The sequence below is a fragment of the Podarcis erhardii genome, assembly GCF_964252035.2.
Source record: "Podarcis erhardii genome assembly, chromosome: 6".
NCBI classification, from domain to species: domain Eukaryota; kingdom Metazoa; phylum Chordata; class Lepidosauria; order Squamata; family Lacertidae; genus Podarcis; species Podarcis erhardii.
Window position 1 is genome coordinate 89,893,790 of NC_138510.1, and position 22,998 is coordinate 89,916,787.

The following is a 22,998-nucleotide window of genomic DNA, read 5'->3' on the forward strand; positions in this document are numbered from 1 at the left end:
GCTAAATGGTACAGTTTTTATAAAATATAGTGGACCCTCCGGATACAAACTTAATTCTCTAATTAAGTAAATAGAGGCGGGCTTCTGTGCATGCACGTAGCGTGATTGAGCACTTCTGCGCATGTGGCGAAACCCGGAAGTACAGTGGTACCTCGGGATGCGAACAGGATCCGTTCCAGAGCCCCGTTCGCATCCTGAACAGAACGTAAGATGCACTTTGTTACTTCTGGGTCACCGCGGAGCGCAACCCGAAAATACTTATCCTGAAGCGTATTTATCCCGAGGTATGACTGTATACACGGGACATGGGGGGCGCTGTGGGTTAAACCACAGAGCCTAGGGCTTGCCGATCAGAAGGTTGGCGGTTCGAATCCCCCCGACAGGGTGAGCTCCTGTTGCTCGGTCCCTGCTCCTGCCAACCTAGCAGTTTGAAAGCACATCAAAGTTCAAGTAGATAAATAGGTACCACAGCGGCAGGAAGGTAAACGGCGTTTCCGTGCGCTGCTCTGGTTTGCCAGAAGCAGCTTAGTCATGCTGGCCACATGACCCGGAAGCTGTATGCCGGCTCCCTCAGCCAATAAAGCGAGATGAGCGCCGCAACCCCAGAGTCGGTCACGACTGGACCTAATGGTCAGGGGTCCCTTTACCTATGACTGTATACACTTCCGGGTTTGCCATGGCCATAACCCGAAGATTCCGTATCCAGAAGGATACGTAACTAGAGGTACAACCATATGTTATGTAAAACAAACCGTTTACCAAGTCCCAGGAAAGGATAAGCAGCAAGAGATTCACATTGTAAGACATCAGATTGAGGCAATATACCAGGAAAAACAACTGGGCAGTGAAACCAGTTGCTCAGCAAAATTGTAGCATCCGCTTTCATGGAGGTTAAGTTTTGGGGATTAGTTTGGAGTTCAAAATACGTTGCAGTTACAGGAATTTCTACTATCTAAGTTACCCATTACCTTTAAAGTCCTCATATCTCTTCACCAGATGCCATGGCTCTTGTCCATGGGTAGGCAAACTAAGGCCCGGGGGCTCGATCCGGCCCAATCGCCTTCTAAATCCGGCCCACGGACGGTCCGGAAATCACCGTGTTTTTACATGAGTAGAATGTGCCCTTTTATTTAAAATGCATCTCTGGGTTATTTGTGGGGCATAGGAATTTGTTCATATATTTTTTTCAAAATATAGTCCGGCCCCCCACATGGTCTGAGGGACAGTGGACTGGCCCCCTGCTGAAAAAGTTGGCAGACCCCTGCTCTTGTCTTTAGGTGAGAGATTGAAACTGAAACACGATTTACTCTGGGTCAGGGATGTCAGGAGATTCCAATGAAAAGGGAAAAGGAAATGGGAAATGCTACGGTTCACGTGTTTGTCTGTGCTCAGAAGGGAAACCGCTGTCTCCTTCCATCCCCATTCAGAGTAAACTCACTGAAATGAGTTGGAGACTCTTGAGAGTCCCATGGACTGCAAGAAGATCATAGAATTATAGAATCCTAGAGTTTGAAGAGACCACAAGGGCCATCGAGTCCAACCCCCTGCCAAACCTCTCCATTCTGAAGGAAATCAGCCCTGAGTGCTCACTGGAAGGACAGATCGTGAAGCTGAAGCTCCAGTACTTTGGCCACCTCATGAGAAGAGAAGACTCCCTGGAAAAGACCCTGATGTTGGGAAAGATGGAGGGCACAAGGAGAAGGGGACGAAGGAGGACGAGATGGTTGGACAGTGTTCCCGAAGCCACAAACATGAGTCTGACCAAACTGCGGGAGGCAGTGGAAGACAGGAGTGCCTGGCGTGCTCTGGTCCATGGGGTCGCGAAGAGTCGGACACGACTAAATGACTTAACAATAACAACACGTTACTACAACTCTAAATGCCTAAGCAAGTTGGGCAGAGAGGACCAAAACAGAATATATGCTTGGCCTCAGTAAGCTCAAGACATCACTAGCACTAGAGCTGATCCCCTTGGATGAAATGCTTTTAATCAGCTAAAAAGGTCCCTGATTAAATCAGGCAGCAGAATTCTAATACACATATATTGAATGTGTTGTTTTTAATGCAAATGCGGGCAAAAAGTGCAGATGGCAAGCACCGCTCTAAAAGAGGCTTCCGTGAGGCGAGGGATTTTGGGTATAATATACAACTTACAGCATGGGAGAAGTTATGGAAGTGGGATTTAAAATTCACAGCATGTTACACGCGGAAAGAGAATGATATGAAAATGATGTACCGTTGGTATTTAACTCCCAGTAAATTAGCAAAAATGTATAAAACAGGGTCAAATGTATAAGGAAAAAGAAGGCACCTTTTATCATATGTGGTGGAAATGTAAGGTGGTAAAAGAATTTTGGGAAATGATATATAATGAATTGAAAAAAAAAAGTTTAAAAGTTCAGAACCCTAGGTGCTGAAATCCCAAGGGAGCAGAAAAGACTATTTACGTATGTGACCATGATTTTTGCCGAAATGGCAAAAATGACCAGAAGAATCAGATATCAGGAAGACCACCATTTTAATAAGGAATGGGGAAAATTTATAATTTATCTTAAAAACCATTGTAAACAGCCAAAGCCATTAATAGGATTGGAATGACACTTGTAGTTTAATGGTGAATTTTGGATACAATGGAGAGATAAAAGATTTTGGATTATTATAAAAGATGCAGGAGGAAATGACTAAGAATAGGACCCACGAAGGGGAGCAAGGAAGTCCAGGAGATTCTTTGGAATCTTGTCTTTATGTTGTATGTTGAGTATGTGATGCTGATGCTGATGCTGATGCTAATAATAATAATAATAATAATAATAATAATAATAATAATAATATATTATTTATACTCTGCCCATCTGGCTGAGTTTCCCCAACCACTCTGGGCGGCTCCCAATCAAATGTTAAAAACAGTACAGCATTAAATATTAAAAACTTCCCTGAACAGGGCTGCCTTCAGATGTCTTTTAAAGATAGGATAGCTGCTTATTTCCTTCACATCTGAAGGGAAGGTGTTCCACAGGGCGGGTGCCACTACCAAGAAGGCCCTCTGCCTGGTTCCCTGTAACCTCACTTCTCGCAATGAGGGAACCGCCAGAAGGTCCTTGGCGCTGGACCTCAGTGTCTGGGCAGAACGATGGGGGTGGAGATGCTCCTTCAGGTATACAGGACCGAGGCTGTTTAGGGCCTTAAAGGTCAGCACCAACACTTTGAATTGTGCTCGGAAACGTACTGGGAACCATTGCAGATCACTCAGGACCGGTGTCATGTGGTCCCGGCGGCCACTCCCAGTTACCAGTCTAGCTCCGCATTCTGGATTAATTGCAGTTTCCAGGTCACCTTCAAAGGTAGCCCCACGTAGAGCACATTGCAGTAGTCCAATTTACTTTATTGTAAATTGTACACCTTTAATCTGAAAGACCAACCAATGAACCTAAGGAATGAATGGAAAGGACTCTAAAATACTCTGCCTCCCACAACGCAAGTGGCCATCACCTGAAGAAGACAGGAAGCTGCCTTATTTTTGAGTCAGGCCACAGCTCCACCTGGCTCAGAATTTCCTGCTCGGACTGGCAGCGCCTCTTCTATTCATCGGGCAGCTGGAGATGTCAGGGGTTAAGAACAGGGTCCACTTCATGCAAAACAGGTGGTCTGCCACAAACCTCTGCAAACCACCAAAGTACCGTATTTTTCTCGCACCAGACCATAAGATGCACCTAGTTTTTGGAGGAGGAAAACAAGAAAAAAAATATATTTTGAATCTCAGAAGCCAGAACAGCAAGAGGGATCGCTGCGCAGTGAAAGCAGCAATCCCTCTTGCTGTTCTGGCTTCTGGGATAGCTGTGCAGCCTGCATTCGCTCCATAAGACACACACACATTCCCCCTTACTTTTCAGGAGGGAAAAAGTGAGTCTTATAGAGCAAAAGATACGGTATTTAAAAAATACTACGAATTTAAATGGGTCGATTACTCGATGGAGAATCAATCAAATAAAATCTCCTTAACCGAGTTACAGCTCTTGTGGGCACCAGCGCAGGGCTAAAATAAAGTGGAGGCAACTGAACAAATTGTTCCTATTTGTACTTCCCCCGCAATTATCTGATTACTTTCAACACTCCCGATTGCACTGCAATTAAAAATCTGCAGGTTTTAGGGCGGAAACAAAGTACAAAGAATGTTAACAAGCTAATGAAATCCTGAACAAATTAGAGATTAAGACCTCTTTTTCCTTTTCTTTTAGCATTCATTGGTCAGGTTTCAGATGCAAAATTCCAAACCTGACAAGATTTGTGGGAAATGGCATTTTGCCTCCGAAAACAGCAAACGGTCACTGGGGGGAATGAACCGTATGAAAAATTCCTGCACAGAACAATGGTACTAGAAGCAAATTCACACCACTGAATTAAACCATCTATGGCCTTTTGAAAGTGGGGTGGGGGAGATAGTGCCTGTTACTATGTTATGTGTGTTTGTGTTTTTACATTGTGTACCACCTGTGGTCCTCAGATGAAGGACAGTAAAGTGGTACCTCCTGTTGCGGGCAGGATCCGTTCCGGAATGCCAGTCAGATCCTGAGTTTTCACAACCGGAGGTGCCTGTTCTGCGCATGCGCCCGGCAGGGTTTTTCACTGCGCATGCGGTGAAACCCGGAAAAATACTTCCATGTTTGCTGCGTGCATATCCTGAAGGATATGTAACCAGAGGTGCTCGTAAGTAGAGGTACCACTGTACAGAAAATAGATACAGTGGTGCCTCGCAAGACGAAATTAATCCGTTCCGTGAGGCTCTTCGTATAGCGGTTTTTTTCGTCTTGCGAAGCAAGCCCATTGACAGCTTAGCGGATTAGCGCTATTAGCGGTTTAGCGGCTTTTAGCGGATCAGCTGATAAGTGGCTTAGCGGCTTAGGGAAAGGGGGGGAAAGGGGGGGAACCCGCAGGAACTCGCAAGACATTGCGTCTTGCGAAGCAAGCCCATAGGGAAATTCGTTTTGCGAAGCGCCTCCAAAACGGAAAACCCTTTCGTCTAGCGGGTTTTCCGTCTTGCGAGGCGCTCGTCTTGCGGGACACCACTGTAGATAGATAGATGATAGATAGATAAGATTGCTTTCCCATAAGGCTCTCTTGGACCAACTGAGGCATTGCTTTCCTACTAGAAACAGAATAAAAGCAGGGTTTTTAATGTAGAGTGCAACGTAACTGCTGGAAATGTAATACTTCTCAAGCAGATCCAATACAGTGGCACCTCGCAAGACGAATGCCTCGCAAGACGAAAAACGCACAAGACGAAAGAGTTTTCCGTTTTTTGAGTCGTTCCGCAAGACGAATTTCCCTATGGGCTTGCTTCGCAAGACGAAACGTCTTGCCAGTTCTTGCGAGTTTGTTTCCTTTTTCTTAAAGCCGCTAAGCTGTTAATAGCCGCTAAGCCGCTAATAGCCGCTAAGCCGCTAATAGCCGTGCTTCGCAAGACGAAAAAACCGCAAGACGAAGAGACTCGCGGAACGGATTAATTTCGTCTTGCGAGGCACCACTGTACCTATATTCTGGAAGTGCCCAGTAATCAAGATTTTCTGGACTACAGTCCCTAACTTTTATCGACGAAATGACTAAATACTTACTATCGCAGGGATACTGTTAGGCAATCTGAAACACATAACATGAGAGGTAGATCTGAAAGTTGTGTTCAATTTATTATTCCTGGGGCAGGGGTGGGCGGGTAGGACTCCGTGCCTCTCTTGGGACAAAAGCACAAACTCCATTGATCTCAGAATGGTTTGAAACAATATGTGGCACACTAGTTATGCATTTAATGTATTACAAAAGGCCAAGTAATCAAGTAAGCAGGATGCTCAGAGCGATAAGACGTTACAGTGGTGCCTCGCAAGACGAAATTAATCCGTTCCGTGAGGCTCTTCGTATAGCGGTTTTTTCGTCTTGCGAAGCAAGCCCATTGACAGCTTAGCGGATTAGCACTATTAGCGGTTTAGCGGCTTTTAGCGGATCAGCTGATAAGCGGCTTAGGGCTTAGGAAAAGGGGGAAAAGGGGAAAAACCCCGCAGGAACTCGCAAGACATTTTCGTCTTGCAAAGCAAGCCCATAGGGAAATTCGTTTTGCGAAGCGCCTCCAAAACGGAAAACCCTTTCGTCTAGTGGGTTTTCCGTCTTGCGAGGCGTTCGTCTTGCGGGGCACCACTGTATTTTCCGCACATGGAATGATAACTTTCAAGAAGAAGATATCTATATGGTGCTTTTGCTCTGCTGTAAAAATGCATTTATCTGTGTGCATGTGTTTAATTTATTAATTTAATATGTATTAATTTAATTTAATAGTTATGTGCTGTATCTATCCTCTCTCTAGTTACATGTTATATCCACCCATCTATATAAAGGTAAAGGGACCCCTGACCATTAGGTCCAGTCGTGGCCGACTCGGGGGTTGCAGCGCTCATCTCGCTTTATTGGCCAAGGGAGCCGGCGTACAGCTTCCTGGTCATGTGGCCAGCATAAGTAAGCCACTTCTGGCGAACCAGAGCAGCACACGGAAACGCCTTTTACCTTCCTGCCAGAGCGGTTTTTATTTATCTACTTGCACTCTGACGTGCTTTCGAACTGCTAGGTTGGCAGGAGCTGGGGCTGAGCAACGGAAGCTCACCCCGTCGCGGGGATTCGAAACGCCGACCATACGATCGGCAAGTCCTAGGCACTGTGGTTTAACCCACAGTGCCACCCACGTCCCTATCCATCTATATATCTACCAGTAAAATAAAGAACTGGCAAAAGCTTCCCTACATTGGTGATACCATTGCTGGATGAGAAAGACTCAGAATGAATGAATTCTAATTTGCAACAAGCACCCCCCCCCTGTCCTTATCCCAAACTCTCCAGGTTGGATGTCCGTCTGCCTGTTGCTCCGTATAGGAAGAACAGCTCTTTTCCATCCCACGGTTTCTGAATCACACAAGCAGAGGTGATGTGGTCGAGATGTGGAGCAGAAGCACATGACCGAAGGGGACATTTAAAAAAAGGAACAGTAGGGTGTACAATCAGAAGGATGTAGGAACAGAAGCTAGCCAGTGAACGGGAAACCTCAAGGGATCGTCTGAGTCATGTGATGACTCCGTCTTAGATTTTTAGGAAGTGCACCTTCTGCCTACTCCGAGTAGGCTTGCTAAGATGTATAAGAATGAATCAGTTAAGTGGTGGAGATGCAAAGAGCTGGAGGGAACGTTCTTTGATATGTGGTAGAAACGTAAAAGGGTAAAAGAGTATTGGGAAGTGATCCGTAACGAAGTGAAAAAAATATTTAAAGTACTTTTCCCGCAAAAAACTAGAGTCCTTTCTGTTGGAGATAATTCAGACTGAAATTCCCAGGTGTCAAAAGGGTAAAAGAGTATTGGGAAGTGATCCGTAACGAAGTGAAAAAAATATTTAAAGTACTTTTCCCGCAAAAAACTAGAGTCCTTTCTGTTGGAGATAATTCAGACTGAAATTCCCAGGTGTCAAAAAAGGTTGTTGTTGTTGTTGTTGTTGTTGTTGTTGTTGTTGTTATTATTATTATTATTATTATTATTATTATTAATCCCATGGAGCTGGCCTCAGGAATTCTGTGGAGGGCTGTACTTCTTGCCAAATGTGCCCCTGAGGCTTGTGCTTCATGTTAGTGCTGAGACAGTGAGTTTGTCCCATCATCCATTTGTACTTCACTGTTTTATACAAGTCAGAAGTAGCTCAGAAGCTAGGAAAGGGTACGTTCTATCATATGTGGTGGACCTGTAAAAGGGTAAAATAGTAATGGGAAATAATTCACAATGAACTGAAAAAAATGTTTAAAAGACACCCCGCCCCCGCAAATAAACCCAGAGTCCTTACTGTTGGGGATAATTCAGACTGAAATTCCCAAGTGTCAAAAAAGATTACTTATGTATGCCACTACTGCGGCCCGTGTTTTGTTAGCCCAAAAATGGAAAACGAGCGTGCTCCCAACCTAAAAAGAATGGCAACTTAAGTTGACTCAACATGCAAAGCTTTCAGACTTAATTTATGGAAGAAGAGAACAAGAAGATTTGGAAAGGTTTATTGAATATATGGGCACCAAGTTCTGGAGGGCGCCAAGTGAGAGTCTGGGGAACACCGAACAAGCCCGCTCAGTGAGCGAGGGTGCATGCACCACTCCCGCTGAGTGTCGGCTTGGTTTTTTCCCTTTTAGCCTGCAGGCGCTGAATTCTGCAGGGCGCCAGAAGGCCGAAAGGGAAAAAACTGAGCCGGCACTCAGCAGGAGCGGCACACGCGCCCTCGCTCAATTGGCGCAGGCCCACTCGCTCAGTGTGCTGCCTGCCGTGGCCACTGCGGCACGAAGCGGCCAGCTGATCCAGGAGGCGCCGCGTCCAGCCTCCGCCTCTTCCCCACTGGCCGCCTCCTCCAGCCCTAAAAAAAGGTCGAAAACTCTGGGAAAAGGGGGGCGCCGGGATCTTTGCACCAAGCTGGCGGGAGTGCAGCTTCCCTCCCAAACCTCTGCATCTGATAAAGACAGCCCTGTTCCCGGTCCGTTGTCCGTCTCCTGCTTTCCTTCCTGGGCTGCTTTCTCAGGCGCCTTGACACCGGAGAACATGTCCGCCAGCCCGTTTTCCTGCTTGAGCACCGCCACCACACCGGGGGATAAGGGCAGTGGAGGTGACAGAGGACATTTTCCACCACCCCCTCCCTTGTTTTGCAGTTGGCCAGGGGGTGGCACCGGACGGATCTTTGTACCACAGCGCTGGATATACAGTGGTGCCCCGCAAGACGAATGCCTCGCAAGACGAAAAACCCGCTAGACGAAAGGGTTTTCCGTTTTTCGAGGCGCTTCGCAAGACGAATTTCCCTATGGGCTTGCCCCCCCTTTTTCTAAGCTGCTAAGCCACTAATAGCCTCTTAGCTGCTAATCCGCTAAGCCTTTAAAAGCCGCTAAGCTGCTAAGCCAGTAATAGCGCTAATCCGCTAAGCCGCTAATAGGGTTGCTTCGCAAGACGAAAAAACCGCTAGACGAAGAGACTCGCGGAACGGTTTATTTTCGTCTTGCGAGGCACCACTGTACTTAAGATGACCCTGGGCACTACCCACCTGTTAAACCCCTTTATATCAGAAGAGAATCCTGACTGACAGCTGCTTTAGATATGTTCAAGGGGAAGACATTACTCTTTGAAGCTCCCTTCCCTTAAAAACAAACAAACTGATATACAGTGGTGCCTCACAAGACGAAAAGAATCCGTTCCACGAGTCTCTTCGTCTTGCGGTTTTTTCGTCTTGCGAAGCAAGCCCATTAGCGGTTTAGCAAATTAGCGCTATTAGCGGCTTAGCGGATCAGCTGATAAGCGGCTTAGAAAAAGGGGGGGAAGGGAAAAAAACACGGAGGAACTCGCAAGACATTTTCGTCTTGCAAAGCAAGCCCATAGGAAATTCGTTTTGCGAAGCACCTCCAAAACGGAAAACCCTTTCGTCTAGCGGGTTTTCCGTCTTGCGAGGCATTCGTCTTGCGGGGCACCACTGTATAAGGAACTGAAAAAAATATTTAAAATAACTTTTTCTATAAAAAACCCCCATGAGGCCTTTCTTTTAAAACAGGGTCAAATGTATGCTGGAAATGTAAGGAAAAAGAAGGCACCTTTCATCATATGTGGTGGAAATATAAGGTAGTAAAAGAATTTTGGGAAATGATACATAATGGGTTGAAAAAAATGTTTAAAATAACTTTTTCTTTAAAAATCCCCCAAAGCCTTTCATTTTGGAACCCTAGGTGCCGAAATCCCAAGGGAGCAGAAAAGACTATTTATGTATGTGACCACGACTGCACAGATGTTATTGGCCCAGAGATGGAAAGAAGATAAAGTCCCAACCAGAGAAGAATGGCAGATCAAGTTGATGGATTATACCGAAATGGGGAAAATTCATAATTTATCTTAAAGACCATTGTAAACAGTTAAAATCGTTAGTAGGGTTGGAATATGACTTGTAGTTTAATAGTAAATTTTGGATACAATGGAGAGATAAAAGAATTGGATTATTATAAAAGATGCAGGAGGAAATGATTAACAATTGGACCCACAAAGGGAGATTCTTCGGAATCTTGTTTTTTATGTTGTGTGTTGGATATGTGGTTGCAAAATTATAATCTGAAAAACCAAATAAATAAACATAATGAAATATTAAGCATTAAAAAAACCTACCCAATACAGGGCAGATGTCTCCTAAAGGCTATATGTTATCTCCTTGACTTGTGGGTCACATAACTCCAGACCCTCCAACATTTCACTGATGAAAACTGGCATGTCCTAAGGAAAAGTGGGACATTCCGGGATCAAATCAGAAACCGGGATGGCTTCTGTAAATCTGGGACTGTCCCTGGAAAATAGGGACACTTGGAGGGTCTATACTGGGCCCTTGTAGTCCACTTTCACCCTCCCCCTCAATTGCTTGGGGAGAAAAGGCTTTCATGGTTGGGGGAATCATTTTCCCATCCTTTTACAGCGTTTCCAAGCCGCTGTGACCACCTATGTCTAAACCACCCCAGTAACTTCTCCTTTCTGGAAAACTTTCTCAAGGCAGATGATTTCACAACCTCCTGGAGAGCCAGTTCTGGTTCTAAACTCCCCTTTCAGGTTCCTCGTACTTAATTCAAAATCGTACTCCCTGCAATTTGAGAAACAGGAATGCTTTTCAATTATAGTCCCAAATGCAGATTAGCACCAATCTTGCATTGAGTAGCCGAAGGAACAGACTGGAAGGCATTTGGGTCCAGCGCTAAACATCCTGAAAGAGGCAAGGAGACGCACAAGGGAATTGTTGTCACCTATCTTATCTCCATCTCAACCAAATCTCAACTCTCTCCTTGCCAGCCACTAGCTGCTGCGCACTTAGGCCGACACCCTAAATTGCCTACTCTTTAACTTTCGGAATATATTTATCAGGGCTTGTGCATGGAGAAAAGGCACATGCATGGGGGGGCAGTTATGGGATGGAATGGCTGAGAAAATATGAACAAGGCAACGCTGCACAATGTCTAACCATCTTTCTTTAACTGTACCTAAGCACATACATGTCCAAACAGTTCATCATCTCACACGCAAACTTCAGTCTGAGTAGACCTGTTACCCAGAATTACAATTTGCTCAGAAGAGCTGGATGGATCACAGTCCAGTCCTATAAAGAGTTGGTGTTCTTCAGCGCAATTATTCCACTGGGTTTAGTTGTGTCTAACTCTTCAAGTGAATAGGTTTTGGGTTTTTTGTTTCTTAAAAGAGGCACTATGTCTTAAGACCTAGGTAGTAAGAATCTAGGGGACGCGGGTGGCGCTGTGGTGTAAACCACTGAGCCTTGGGCTTGCCGATCGGAAGGTCAGCGGTTCGAATCCCCGCAATGGGGAGAGCTCCCGTTGTTCAGTCCCAGCTCCTGCCAACCTAGCAGTTCGAAAGCACATCGAAGTGCAAGTAGATAAATATGTACCACTCCGGTGGGAAGGTAAACAGCGTTTCTGTGTGCTGCTCTGGTTTCGCCAGAAGCGGCTTAGTCATGCTGGCCACACGACCTGGAAAAACTGTGTGCGGACAAATGCCTGCTCCCTTGGCCAGTAAAGCGAGATGAGCGCCGCAACCCCAGAGTTGTTCACAACTGGACTTAGCTGTCCGGGGTCCCTTTACCTTTACCTTTAATAAGAATTCACCCCTGCAGTAGCAATGATGGGAAAAACATCACCATCTGCTGAATTTCTGCCTGCCCTAAGAGTGTTGCTTCCAAAAATTCTCATAATTATTATTTACAAATGTTAATAGAGAATATTCTTTAAATATCTCATGTGCATAGTTCATGCTCAGTAATATTTTACTCCAGTAGTTGATATCTGACAGTAAATTTGCAGTGTTGTTTCCTATTCCCACCATGGCTCCTTTCATAGGTTTTAAAAACCTATGGGATTGCGGCACTCATCTTGCTTTCAGGCCGAGGGAGCCAGTGTTTGCCCACAGACAGCTTTGTGGGTCATGTGGCCAGCATGACTAAACCACTTCTGGCGCAATGGAAACCAGAACGCACGGAAACGCAGGACCTGGGACAGAGCAAAGGGAGCTCACCCCGTCACGGGGATTCGAACCGCCAACTTTCTGATTGGCAAGCCCAAGAGGCTCCGTGGTTTAGACCACAACGCCACCCACGTCCTGGTTGCAAAATAAAACATGTAGAACTGTCGGAAGGTATTTAAAAAGCCAGAGCAGGAGTAATGTGGTCCTGGGAATGTATGCCATTTATAATGTGAAAATGCCATCTTCATCTGCTCCCAAATTATTCCTCCTGGCAGAATAAAATCCTCTCTCCTCACGCCCAAAGCTCAGTCTTCCTATGAAAGGAATCTTCACATGTCTCTTGCCTCTTCACACAGACTTATCCCAGCTCAGCTTTTTGCATAGCCTTCTCTCCCTCTCCTCCGTTGTTTGAACAGCACATGCAACTTTGCTTGTCCTGACACCTAACCAGAGAGCTGGCATTTGCCCACCTGCCTGCCACCACCCCGCTCTCCTTTGTGAACTTCTTGTTGTTGTTGTTGTTTCCGACATGAAATGAATTGTTCCACAATTCAAAACCAGAGGAAATGGGATTTAGATAGAGTAGTAATTAACTCACCCCAAACTGGGTGGAGGAACCTGCTGCCAAAATATTTCAGCAAAGAGTTTTTATGGAGTGTAGCAGTTGTACAACGTGGGTGGCAGATCTGTGGCCTTTTGGGTGTCATTGGGCTCAAACTTCCATCAGCCCCAGCCAGCCAGACTGGGCAGCCATTGGGGGAGATCTGAGGGGAACCCAATATCCCCATGGCGGCCAGAGCTTAGCCACCGCTGTGAAAAGTTGTCTTATACTGTGGTACCTCTGGTTGCGAACGGGATCCGTTCCGGAGGCCCGTTTGCAATATGAAAAGAGCGCAACCTGCAGTGGCGCATCTGTGCACACGCGGGTTGTGATTCACTGCTTCTGCGCATGCGCAAGCAGCAAAACCCGGAAGTAACCCTTTTCGGTACTTTCGGGTCGCTGCGGGACGTAACATGAGGTATGACTGTACATAGATGGCATGAAGAAGATGCTTTGTTTATGAACATCCAGTTGCAGAGTTTTACTGGCTCTGTGCCCAGTAGGAACTGATGACAAGTTGGGATTAGATCTGGAAAACACAGCTTCAGGTCTGACCTATCTCAGGCGAGACCTTGGGCAAGTCCCTCTCCTTCGATCAAATTAGCCCAGATATTATAGGAAAACTAGTGATGCATTTCTATCTATTTCCCCCAGAGTCAGGGTTCCCAGATCACTGGGAAAGACTGTGTCGTGGTTAGAGGTCCTCCTAGTCTCTTGTCTCCCTTTTGCACTCCTCCCAGGGCTACAAGATCCAATACCCACCCCCCAACGTGTTCCAACTCAGGGAAGATGGGCATTCATGATTCATTGTTCCCAATGCTAGATAATGGCAGAAGGGGGGTGGGGAATAATGAGAGGTCAGAGCAGTTGTCCAGCTCTAAAAGCACATTCTTACTGCTACCCCATGGGTCGAAAGGCCAGCTGGCTAGCCCCTAGCTGGATCGTCTCCTTCCAGCCATCACGCTGCGAAGATCCTCCGACCTCTGGTGCGACATTAATCAGTGACCCAAGTCTGCTGACATGGGCACACTTTATTTAGCAGAGCAAAACTGCGCAATGAAAGAGGCTTGAGGCACATGAAGACATACTAAACAAACTACGGATTTATTAAACATAAATCAAGACAAAGAAACATGTCGTCTCTCTTTGCTGTCCTTCTGAGAGAGACAGAGAAGGAAAAGCAAAAGCAACACAACAGAAGTTCCGCTTATGCCAGCAAACAGTGCTGGAATGTAAACAGAGATGTGACATGCAATAGTTCCACGTCTGAACCAAAAGGTGGAATGGAATATCGAACATGGAATCTGGCCACCTCTGGCACAACAGAACAGCCTGCTTGCAAACAGCAACACTTTGGGCTCTTTCAGACTTAAAGCAGCGGGAGAGGGAATAGGGTAAAGGTAAGGTAAAGGACCCCTGGGCGGTTAAGTCCAGTCAAATGAGACTATGGGGTTGCTGTGCTCATCTCGCTTTCAGGCCGAGGGAGCCAACGTTTGTCCGCAGACAGCTTTCTGAGTCATATGGCCAGCAGGACTAAACTGCTTCTGGTGCAATGGGACACCGTGATGGAAACCAGAGTGCACGGAAACACCGTTCACTTTCCCGCCGCAGTGGTACCTATTTATCTACTTGCGCTAGCGTGCTTTTGAACTGGTAGGTTGGCAGGAGCTGGGACAAAGCAATGGGAGCTCACCCCGTCGCGGGGATTCAAACCGCCGACCTTCTGATCGGCAAGCCCAAAAGGCTCAGTGGTTGAGACCACAGCACATTGCTAAAGCACCAACAAAGGTTATCAGAAGGATGCAGAAAGATTACTCAATCATTTCTGGGAAAATCCACCATTTGGAAACATTGATATCAGAGGAACTTTGTATATCAAGCTATGGAAATATTGAACGCTAAATATGTCAGCAAGGCTAATGTGTGTTACTGTGGAGAGGCGGAAGAACTGCCAAAAGAACTGAACTTTCCGAAGAAATTCAAGGGCAAGCAGTGCAAATTCAGAAGATGGCCTAAAATGCCAGCACCTTGGAACTGCACATCTTAAGAGTTGCAATACCCTTTTAAGGCCATTTACACATTGCATTTTTCAGTACAGCTCAGCATCCCCATGCTTTGCACTTGACATCATGAATCCTGAGCATTAACACATATACACACAGAGAAGAGCAACATCTCTGATGTCCCTGTAATGGTGTCCGTCAACCACACACTCACGTCACATATCACCCGGAGAACATCTGGATCTGGTCGTGTTTTTCACCCACCACTGTCCTGTTCACTTCATTCTAGCAATGGGAAGCAATATCTTAACTGATGGCTACAATCCTCAAATAAGGCCGGCTTATGGGACAACCATCTCCCCAGCTGACAAGAAGATCCAGCATTTCATTGATCTTGATTCTACAGCAGGGCTTCTGTCCCCAGTCCCTCTGTCCCCATTTCACTCACGAAATTGGCAGGAAATAACTGAATGCCAGAATATCAGCCCAAAATTCATCACACGGCTTGAGCCATGAAAACCTTGCCAAATTGCAGTGCAAAACTCCCGTTATTTTCCAGGTTAACAATACTGCAAACTGATTTTTCCTCCCCGGAAGCAGTTTAACATGGAAATGAGTGCTAAACTCCCACTAGATTTCTAGAAGTGGCTTTTATGTCACGGGAAAGATGGCATGAAACGTATTCAAAAAAATCAGGTAAGGAAACATCAGAAAAGTGAATGCAGTCTAGTCAGAAGGGAGTCCCATTAAAATTCCAAGCTTGGGAAACGATGCGACGAGATGTGTGGAACTAAATTCTGCTTGCCCTAAGGAAGGTGAGAGGCGCCGACTGAAGTAAACATGAAATACTGCTGCAAGGGAGACATTACATTATGGAGAGTTGGGGAAAGGTCAAAACCGTTTTGTTGTTCCAGTGAAGTTAATTCCTTAACAATAACCAACATTTGAAAATCTGCCGAACTCTTATTTTATTGGATTGATTGATTGATTGATTCATTTATTTTATTTCACCTTTTATCCAAGGCTCACAGGGCAGTTCACAATATAAAAACACAAAATTGCATAACATAGTAACAAAACAAAAATAATAAAAAACCCCACAGTATTTAACTCTAACTAAATATCCATCATAAACAAACAAACAAACAAACCCCAAGTCTGCCTGCCCCAACATATCTGTGTGATTCATTTGTGCTCAAGAAAGAGCTAAGTTCTTGCCTGGTTACCTAGGCAATTCTGATTTGTCCTAAGCAACCAGGAAAGCAACTATTTGCAAGCCTACTAGGGCTTTAAAGTTCATCATAACCCATGTTGCCAGCTTACGGAAATAAAAATTAAAAAACAAAGACAAGGCCCCGTGTAGCCAGAAGTGACTGGGTCACACGTGCAAATTCATGATGATAGCAGAGAGCAATAATGACATACTACAATGTTTTAATGACATGTTTGTTAATTACTTTGATGCACATGTAAAATGAATAAATTAATAAAACAGCAACAACATTCAGAAGTAGTCAGGGTTGGGCGATGTCAGAACCCTGCCTCACAACTACACAAAGAATGAACAGGGATTGGTGAACAGGTGGAAATGTGCCTAACCTGGGTGCTTTTTTTAAAAAAAGGAAACAATAATTACTGCATGCAATTTAAGAGGGGGAGAGATGATTATGGGAGACAAGCAGGAGTCTAATGATTAGAGGGCAATAGAATACCTGTCCAAATGCATAATGAGGCATCGTTCATGAATATTACTTACTTTTATCCAACACGGAAATGTAGGACTAAGTTGGATAACACATAGGATGGAACATACATAAGCATGAAGGGACATCCGCGTACCAATTGCTGGTGTGGACTTTTTTGTGATTTTGTGTCGGTGCAGGTTACAAAACTCCCAGAGTCTGTTTGCTGTAATAGGTAAAGGTAAAGGGACCCCTGACCATTAGGTCCAGTTGTGGCCGACTCTGGGGTTGCGGCGCTCATCTCGCTTTATTGGCCGAGGGAGCTGGCATACAGCTTCCGGGTCATGTGGCCAGCATGACTAAGACGCTTCTGGCGGACCAGAGCAGCGCACGGAAACACCGTTTACCTTCCTGCCAGAGCGGTACCTATTTATCTACTTGCACTGGTGTGCTTTCGAACAGCTAGGTTGGCAGGAACAGGGACCGAGCAACGGGAGCTCACCCCGTCACGGGGATTCGAACTACCAACTTTCTGATCGGAAAGTCCTAGGCTCTGTGGTTTAACCCACAGTGCCAGCCGCGTCCCTGTCCCACCTCTTTCCATAAGAACCTACCCAGACCCCGAGATCATCTTCTGAGGCCCTCCTTCGTGTGCCTCCTCCTTGAGAGGTTCGGAGGGTGGCAGCACGAGAACGGGGCCTTTTCTGCAGTGGCTCCCTGTCTGCGGAATGCTCTCCCCAGGGAAGTTTGCCTGGCGACTTCATTAGACACCTTTAGGCGCCAGCCAAACACATTCCTTTTTAATCAGGCCTTTGCTTGACCTGACTGACATCCTATGCCCTTTTAAAATGTGTTTTTTGGGGGCAGCTATTGGATGGTTGTTTTTATTATGTATTTTGTGGTTTTATATCTTGATTTTATTCTGCAAACCGCCCTGAGACTCCCAGGTATAGGCGGTATGTAAATTCAATAAATAATGATAATAATAAGGCCAGTGCTGCATGCTTAAGAGGCGGAATGAGCAATAGGTTGTTGTCATCGTTTTTGTTGTCATTTTGGTTGTTGTCATTGTTTTAAGCAATGGGTGATCAACATAACACAGTCAGGGTACATTATGAGGCTGTGCCAAAGTATGTGGCAGAGAGAAAGCTTTCTGGCTGAGGTGAAGGATGAAGCAGGACAGGGGTTGCTGGGGGGCAACACATTTTAAAAATGCAATTTCAACAGCACTATCTCACCCAATCGTCTTCCAAAGCAACTACTCTATTCCCAACTTAAAAATGGAAAGCGTAATGCTGGTGGTCAACAAAAGAGGTTTAAAGACTCTCTCAAGGCAAATCTAAAAAAATGTAGTATAAACACTGACAACTGGGAAACACTGGCCTGTGAGCGCTCCAATTGGGAAACAGCCTTTACCAAAGGTGTCATGGGCTTTGAAGACACTCGAACTCAGGACGCAAGGGAGAAACGCGCTAGGAGGAAGGCACGCTTGGCAAATCCACACTGTGATCAACTCCCGCCCGGAAACCAATGTCCCCCCTGTGGAAGGATGTGTGGATCCAGAATTGGCCTCCACAGTCCCTTTTGGACTCATTGTTAAAACCGTGTTTATGGAAAACAATCTTACTTGGCTACGAGTGATCGTCAAAGAAGAAGAAGAAGAAGAAGATGTCACCCCTCTCTCCCTCGGCTCCGGTGGCACCCCACATTCCTCCCCCCCACCCGCACCATCTTTCTCCCCCCAAAATCACACCCACCCACCCTTTCTCTCCATCGCTCTGACTGACCAAGGACTGGAAAGCAAAGCGAGTTTCAACTTCGTCCTTCAACTCTATGTACTTTTAAAAGGGGAGGGGAGAAGCAAAAGGCCCCCCCCCCGGCCCCTTGCGATGAAGGGGGCAGCGCCTGCAGGTGCCATGGCAGGGACCCCAGCACAAAGGTGGCACCAGCAACCCGAGATGCCCAGCCGCCTTTGCCCAAGGCCTCCCCTCCTGATTCCGAGCAAGCCAAGAGCGGAGACGGCAAGTGGGTAAGCGCTGCCCATTTTCTCTCCAGGCAGGGAGGGGAAGAAGAGGGCACACCTGCCTGCTTGGCAAACAAGAGACAAAGGGCACCTGCTCCCGAGCGAAGCCAGGTGCCACCCTGGGACTCAGAGATCCCAGCAGGCTATTGCTATTAATAACTGTATTATAAATTGGTATATATTTGAGGTTATCATTGGAGATACCAGCAATGGGCACCAGGAAGGGGCACCCAGGAAAGCCAGCTCGCTCGATGCCCACTCCCTGGGCAGACCTCGTGCCCTTTGCGCGGGGGCACAAGCAGACTCGGAGCCACCTCCTCACCTTGGCACGGGCGAGCCTTGCGAGACAGCAGGACCCCCGGTCCAAAGCGCTCTTTCCTTCGACTCGAACCGGGCTGGCCCCTACCCTCCCTTCTCCCCCGTCGAGGCTGGCATCCAGATGCGGAGCAAGGGTGCTCTGGAGCACGTGCAGAGCGCACAACCTCACCCCAAGGAACAGATGCCCTCCCCACCAAGCCCTGCTGGGAGAAGCGCTCCCGAGCGCGCGCCTCGGAAAGGAGAGGCTTTCTGTACGCGCCCGCGAGCCCCCTCGACCTCTCGCCCCGTCCGCCGGTCGCCTACCTTGGCCTCGAAGGCGATGCCGTGCTGGAAGGCGTCGTCGTTGTGCAGCGGGACGCGCAGGTCGTGCCGGTCGTCCACCAGGCTGTAGCGGGTCTTGGCCGACGGGGAGGCCCCGACGGGCATCGCGGGGAGGAGGGCGGCGGGAAGGCGCAGGCGGGCGGGCGGGCGATCGCGCTGTCCTGGCGCTCCCTCGGTCCGGCGGCGGCGGCGGCGGCGGCCCCTCGGCCTCAACCCGGGGAGGCGGGCCCCGGGACGGCACCGCCCCGAGGAAGCTCCGGTCGGGAGAGCGCACGCCGCCGCCGCCGCCGCTTCCCGGCATGCGCCGCCCGCGAAGGAGGAGCCGCGCGGCCGGGCGAAGCTGCGCCCGCCCCGTCCGCGATCGGCGCAGCCGTCGAGCGGGCGGCGCGCCGTCCTAGCCAAGGAGACCCGTCGGACGCGCTTCCTCTCCGTCCGGACCACCCTCTCTCCCTCCGGGGGGTCGGAAAAGCGATCGGACCCCCAAGGCGGCATCCGTGGAGCCGGATAAGCCGTCGAGTGGGCGGCTCCGGCGCAAAGGGAGAAGCCGGGCGGTACCTGGGGGGGGGGGGGCGGCGCCGGCTTGAAACTGGACTGGGAATTCTAGCCTAAATTATATAGAAATTTATTCCTTTCTGCGACTGCAGCGGCAAGAATGCTACTTGCCCGAAAATGGAAAGAAGCAAAGGGAGAATGGATTAAAGAAATACTTATGGAATATGCAGAGATGGCGAAACTTGCCGGAAGAATAAGAAATCAAGATGAACTTTTTATAAAAAGAATGGAAATGGTTCCTTGGATAAATTGCAAACGGATAAAAACATTGGCAGGATTGTTGCAATAGCCTGCAGAGTAGATAATTAAATGAGTAAAGTAAATTAATTTGGATATGCAGCAGTTATTAAAAAATAAACTGAAGGAACCGCAGAAAGAGGGGGAAGGAAGTCAGCCCTTGCAGAAGAGGACACAATTTGCACAAATCTGCATACAGTATGCTTCGTGTCAAATGCAAAGTGATGTCCTCTTTTTTGGCAGGTGGAGTGGTCGGCTGCAAACTATACAGTATAAAATGTCTGAGAGAGGAAAAAACAAGTGAAGCTTCCCCCCATTTCTGGTCCAATAACACCCGCACAGCCGTGGTTGCATACATAAATAGTCTTTTCTGCTCCCTTGCGATATCGGCACCTAGAATTCCTAAAAGAAGGCTTCTTTTTTTAAAGCAAAGGTTATGTTAAACATTTTTTTCAACTCATTATATATCATTTCCCAAAATTCTTTTACTACCTTACATTTCCACCACATATGATAAAAGGTGCCTACATTTCCAGTGTACATTTGACCCCGTTTTATACATTTTTGTATACATTTTTTCCTTTTTTGCTAATTGACTAGGAAAAGTTAAATACCAACGGTCAGTGCTTTCCCCCCCCTAAAAAAAATGTTTAGGGGTACTCTTTTTTCCTACTCCTATTGAAATACTGCCCCTCAATGAGGCTAGACTTAGATTCACAAAATGTTTAGGGGTATGCGTACCCCTGCATACGCCCCAGAAGAAAAGCACTGTGAGCGGTTTATCCTTTTCATATAATTTTATTTCAACATATAACATGCTGTGAATTTTAAACCCCATTTCAGTTGGATATGTGACTGTAAAGTTTTAAGCTGAAAAACGAAATAAATCCATTTATTATTTTATTGCAAAGGTGGGTGGTTGTGCCGGGTGTGTGACCTTGCTCCCGGTGCCTTCTGCGGGCAAAGATCACGACACAGCGGTTGTCCGTTCCCACTATAATCTCTGCCCTGATTCATTAATCGATGTACGCAACTGCTGCATTGCACTTCAAAGCTGCCGTTCTTGCCTTTTGGGATAGCAATGCATGCCACACAAGGATCGCAACACTTTATTATGGGGCTTGAAGGATTATTATGCCACATTAGCAAGATGCTCTACCCAACAATGAGGCTTCTAGAAGGAATATAGAGGTGTAAAGGTAAAGGGACCCCTGACCGTTTAGGTCCAGTCGTGACCATAATTCAAAAGCATCAATTCTTAGGTGATCAGCCTTCTTTATGGTCCATTTCTCACTTCCATACATCACTACTGGGAAAACCATGGCTTTAACAGGCCTTTGTCGGCAAGGTGATGTCTGCTTTTTAAGATGCTGTCTAGGTTTGTCATTTTCTTTTTTTATATATATAAATATTTATTAGAGTTTCCAATTAATACAAACATACATACCACAAAAAGAAACAAAAATACACAAAAAAGAAATACAAAGAAATCAAGAACACACAATTTTGAACAAAATAAAACATATATAATTCCAATCACTTGTTTCCATTACCTTATGTCTCAAACCTCCTCTCACCTCCCCCTTTTGTATTCCAAATCAAATCATAATTCAGCAAATTCTTATTGTAACTTAATATGAATTGTTTTAATTTATTACTCAGCCTTTGCATTGCAGCTGGTAACCACTTAATTTCAGTCCAACATCATTCTAACATTCATTAACTTTGCAATATTTCTGTAAATAGTCTTTAAATTTCCTCCAGTCCTCTTCCGCCGACTCTTTTCCCTGGTCTCGGATTCTGCCGGTCATTTCTGCCAGTCCCATGTAATCAATCATCTTCATCTGCCATTCTTCCAGAGTGGGTAAATTTGTGTCTAGGTTTGTCATTTTCTCCCAAGAAGCAATTTTCATATTGGAGGGAAGCTTTGGAAAGGAGCTTGAAGGCAGGAGAACTCCAGGTCCCCGTCAGAGCCCCCACTTTTTCCTGGTTTCAGGGAGGCAGCACAAGGGCTGGGGTGCTGGGGGGGGGGTGTCAAAAGTTGCCTAGAAAAGGTGCCACATGTTGAACCACCTTGGACTAGGAAATGTTTTACAGCATACAGTCATGGATTCACATCTGATGAATTGTGTTGCACTCAATAAAAATTTGTGCCATAATCACCTGGTATTCCTTACGTTGCCATAAAACTCTTTGCCCTGTCTCCACTGCTGATTAGTGGATGCTGAGGTGAATTAATTATTACTTGGGTGTGTGTGTTATTGGGTTGTTGTATTTATTCTGATTATTTATGTGATCTTTTCTGTGAACCGCCCTGAGACCTCCGGGTATAGGGAGGTATATAAACTCAGTAAGTAACATAATAATAATAAAGAAGGCTGATCACCTAAGAATTGATGCTTTTGAATTATGGTGCTGGAGGAGACTCTTGAGAGTCCCATGGACTGCAAGAATGCAAGAAGAACAAACCTATCCATTCTTAAGGAAATCAGCCCTGAGTGCTCACTGGAAGGACAGATTGTGAAGCTGAGGCTCCAAGACTTTGGCCACCTCATGAGAAGAGAAGACTCCCTGGAAAAGACCCTGATGTTGGGAGAGATGGAGGGCACAAGGAGAAGGGGACAACAGAGGACGAGATGGTTGGACAGTGTTCTCAAAGCTACCAGCATGAGTTTGACCAAACTGCGGGAGACAGTGGAAGACAGGAGTGCCTGGCGTGCTCTGGTCCATGGGGTCATGAAGAGTCGGACACGACTAAACAACAACAAAGCCGTGTTTGCTTCACCCTTTTCAAGGCCGAATCAGCTATACTGGCCTCCCGTGAAAGCCAAGCTCTGCTGCCACCTGTCAAGCCTTTGGGGGAAATTGGCAAGAGATATTTCCAGCAGCTCCCAAGAGATGGCTTTGCTAAAGTATCTCCTGCTTCTCAAACCAACTCATTTTAAATGTTGAGGAAGATTTCTGGCTGTTTTCAGATGCACTAAGAACAAGGTTTTGCCATTGAAAGAGCCTTTTCTCGTTTTCCTGAAAAGGAAATGTCTTTTGCAGAAGCGGAATTATTCCAGTGCTGCCTTTTTGCACCTTTCGGTGGTGTTTGAGGCCTAACTTCTTCTTCTCCAGTAGAGCTCTCGACTAAAATTAATGTATTCCTTTTATGGTGACTGTTGTCCTTTCGCTTTGCATATGAGCATCTTAACTTGGAATCTTCCCTGGAGAAGCT

General features: G+C 46.4%; 1 protein-coding gene across 3 annotated transcripts in view; it reads right to left on the reverse strand.

Moving 5' to 3' along the window:
- The window catches only part of NOS1AP (nitric oxide synthase 1 adaptor protein), a 226,750-nt gene extending 207,581 nt beyond the window's left edge, over positions 1 to 19,169 (reverse strand). For 2 of the 3 annotated variants that reach the window (XR_014157408.1, XM_081866018.1), the window contains exon 1: positions 18,972 to 19,167. Coding sequence is in view for 2 of the 3 variants with exons in the window: in XM_081866018.1 (XP_081722144.1) it covers positions 18,972 to 19,094 (123 nt within the window). In the remaining variant the exon portion in view is untranslated. Of the gene's footprint in view, positions 1 to 18,971 lie in introns of all 3 variants that reach the window. The other variant, XM_081866017.1, reaches the window with a different exon arrangement.
- Between the last annotated feature and the right edge of the window lie 3,829 nt (positions 19,170 to 22,998).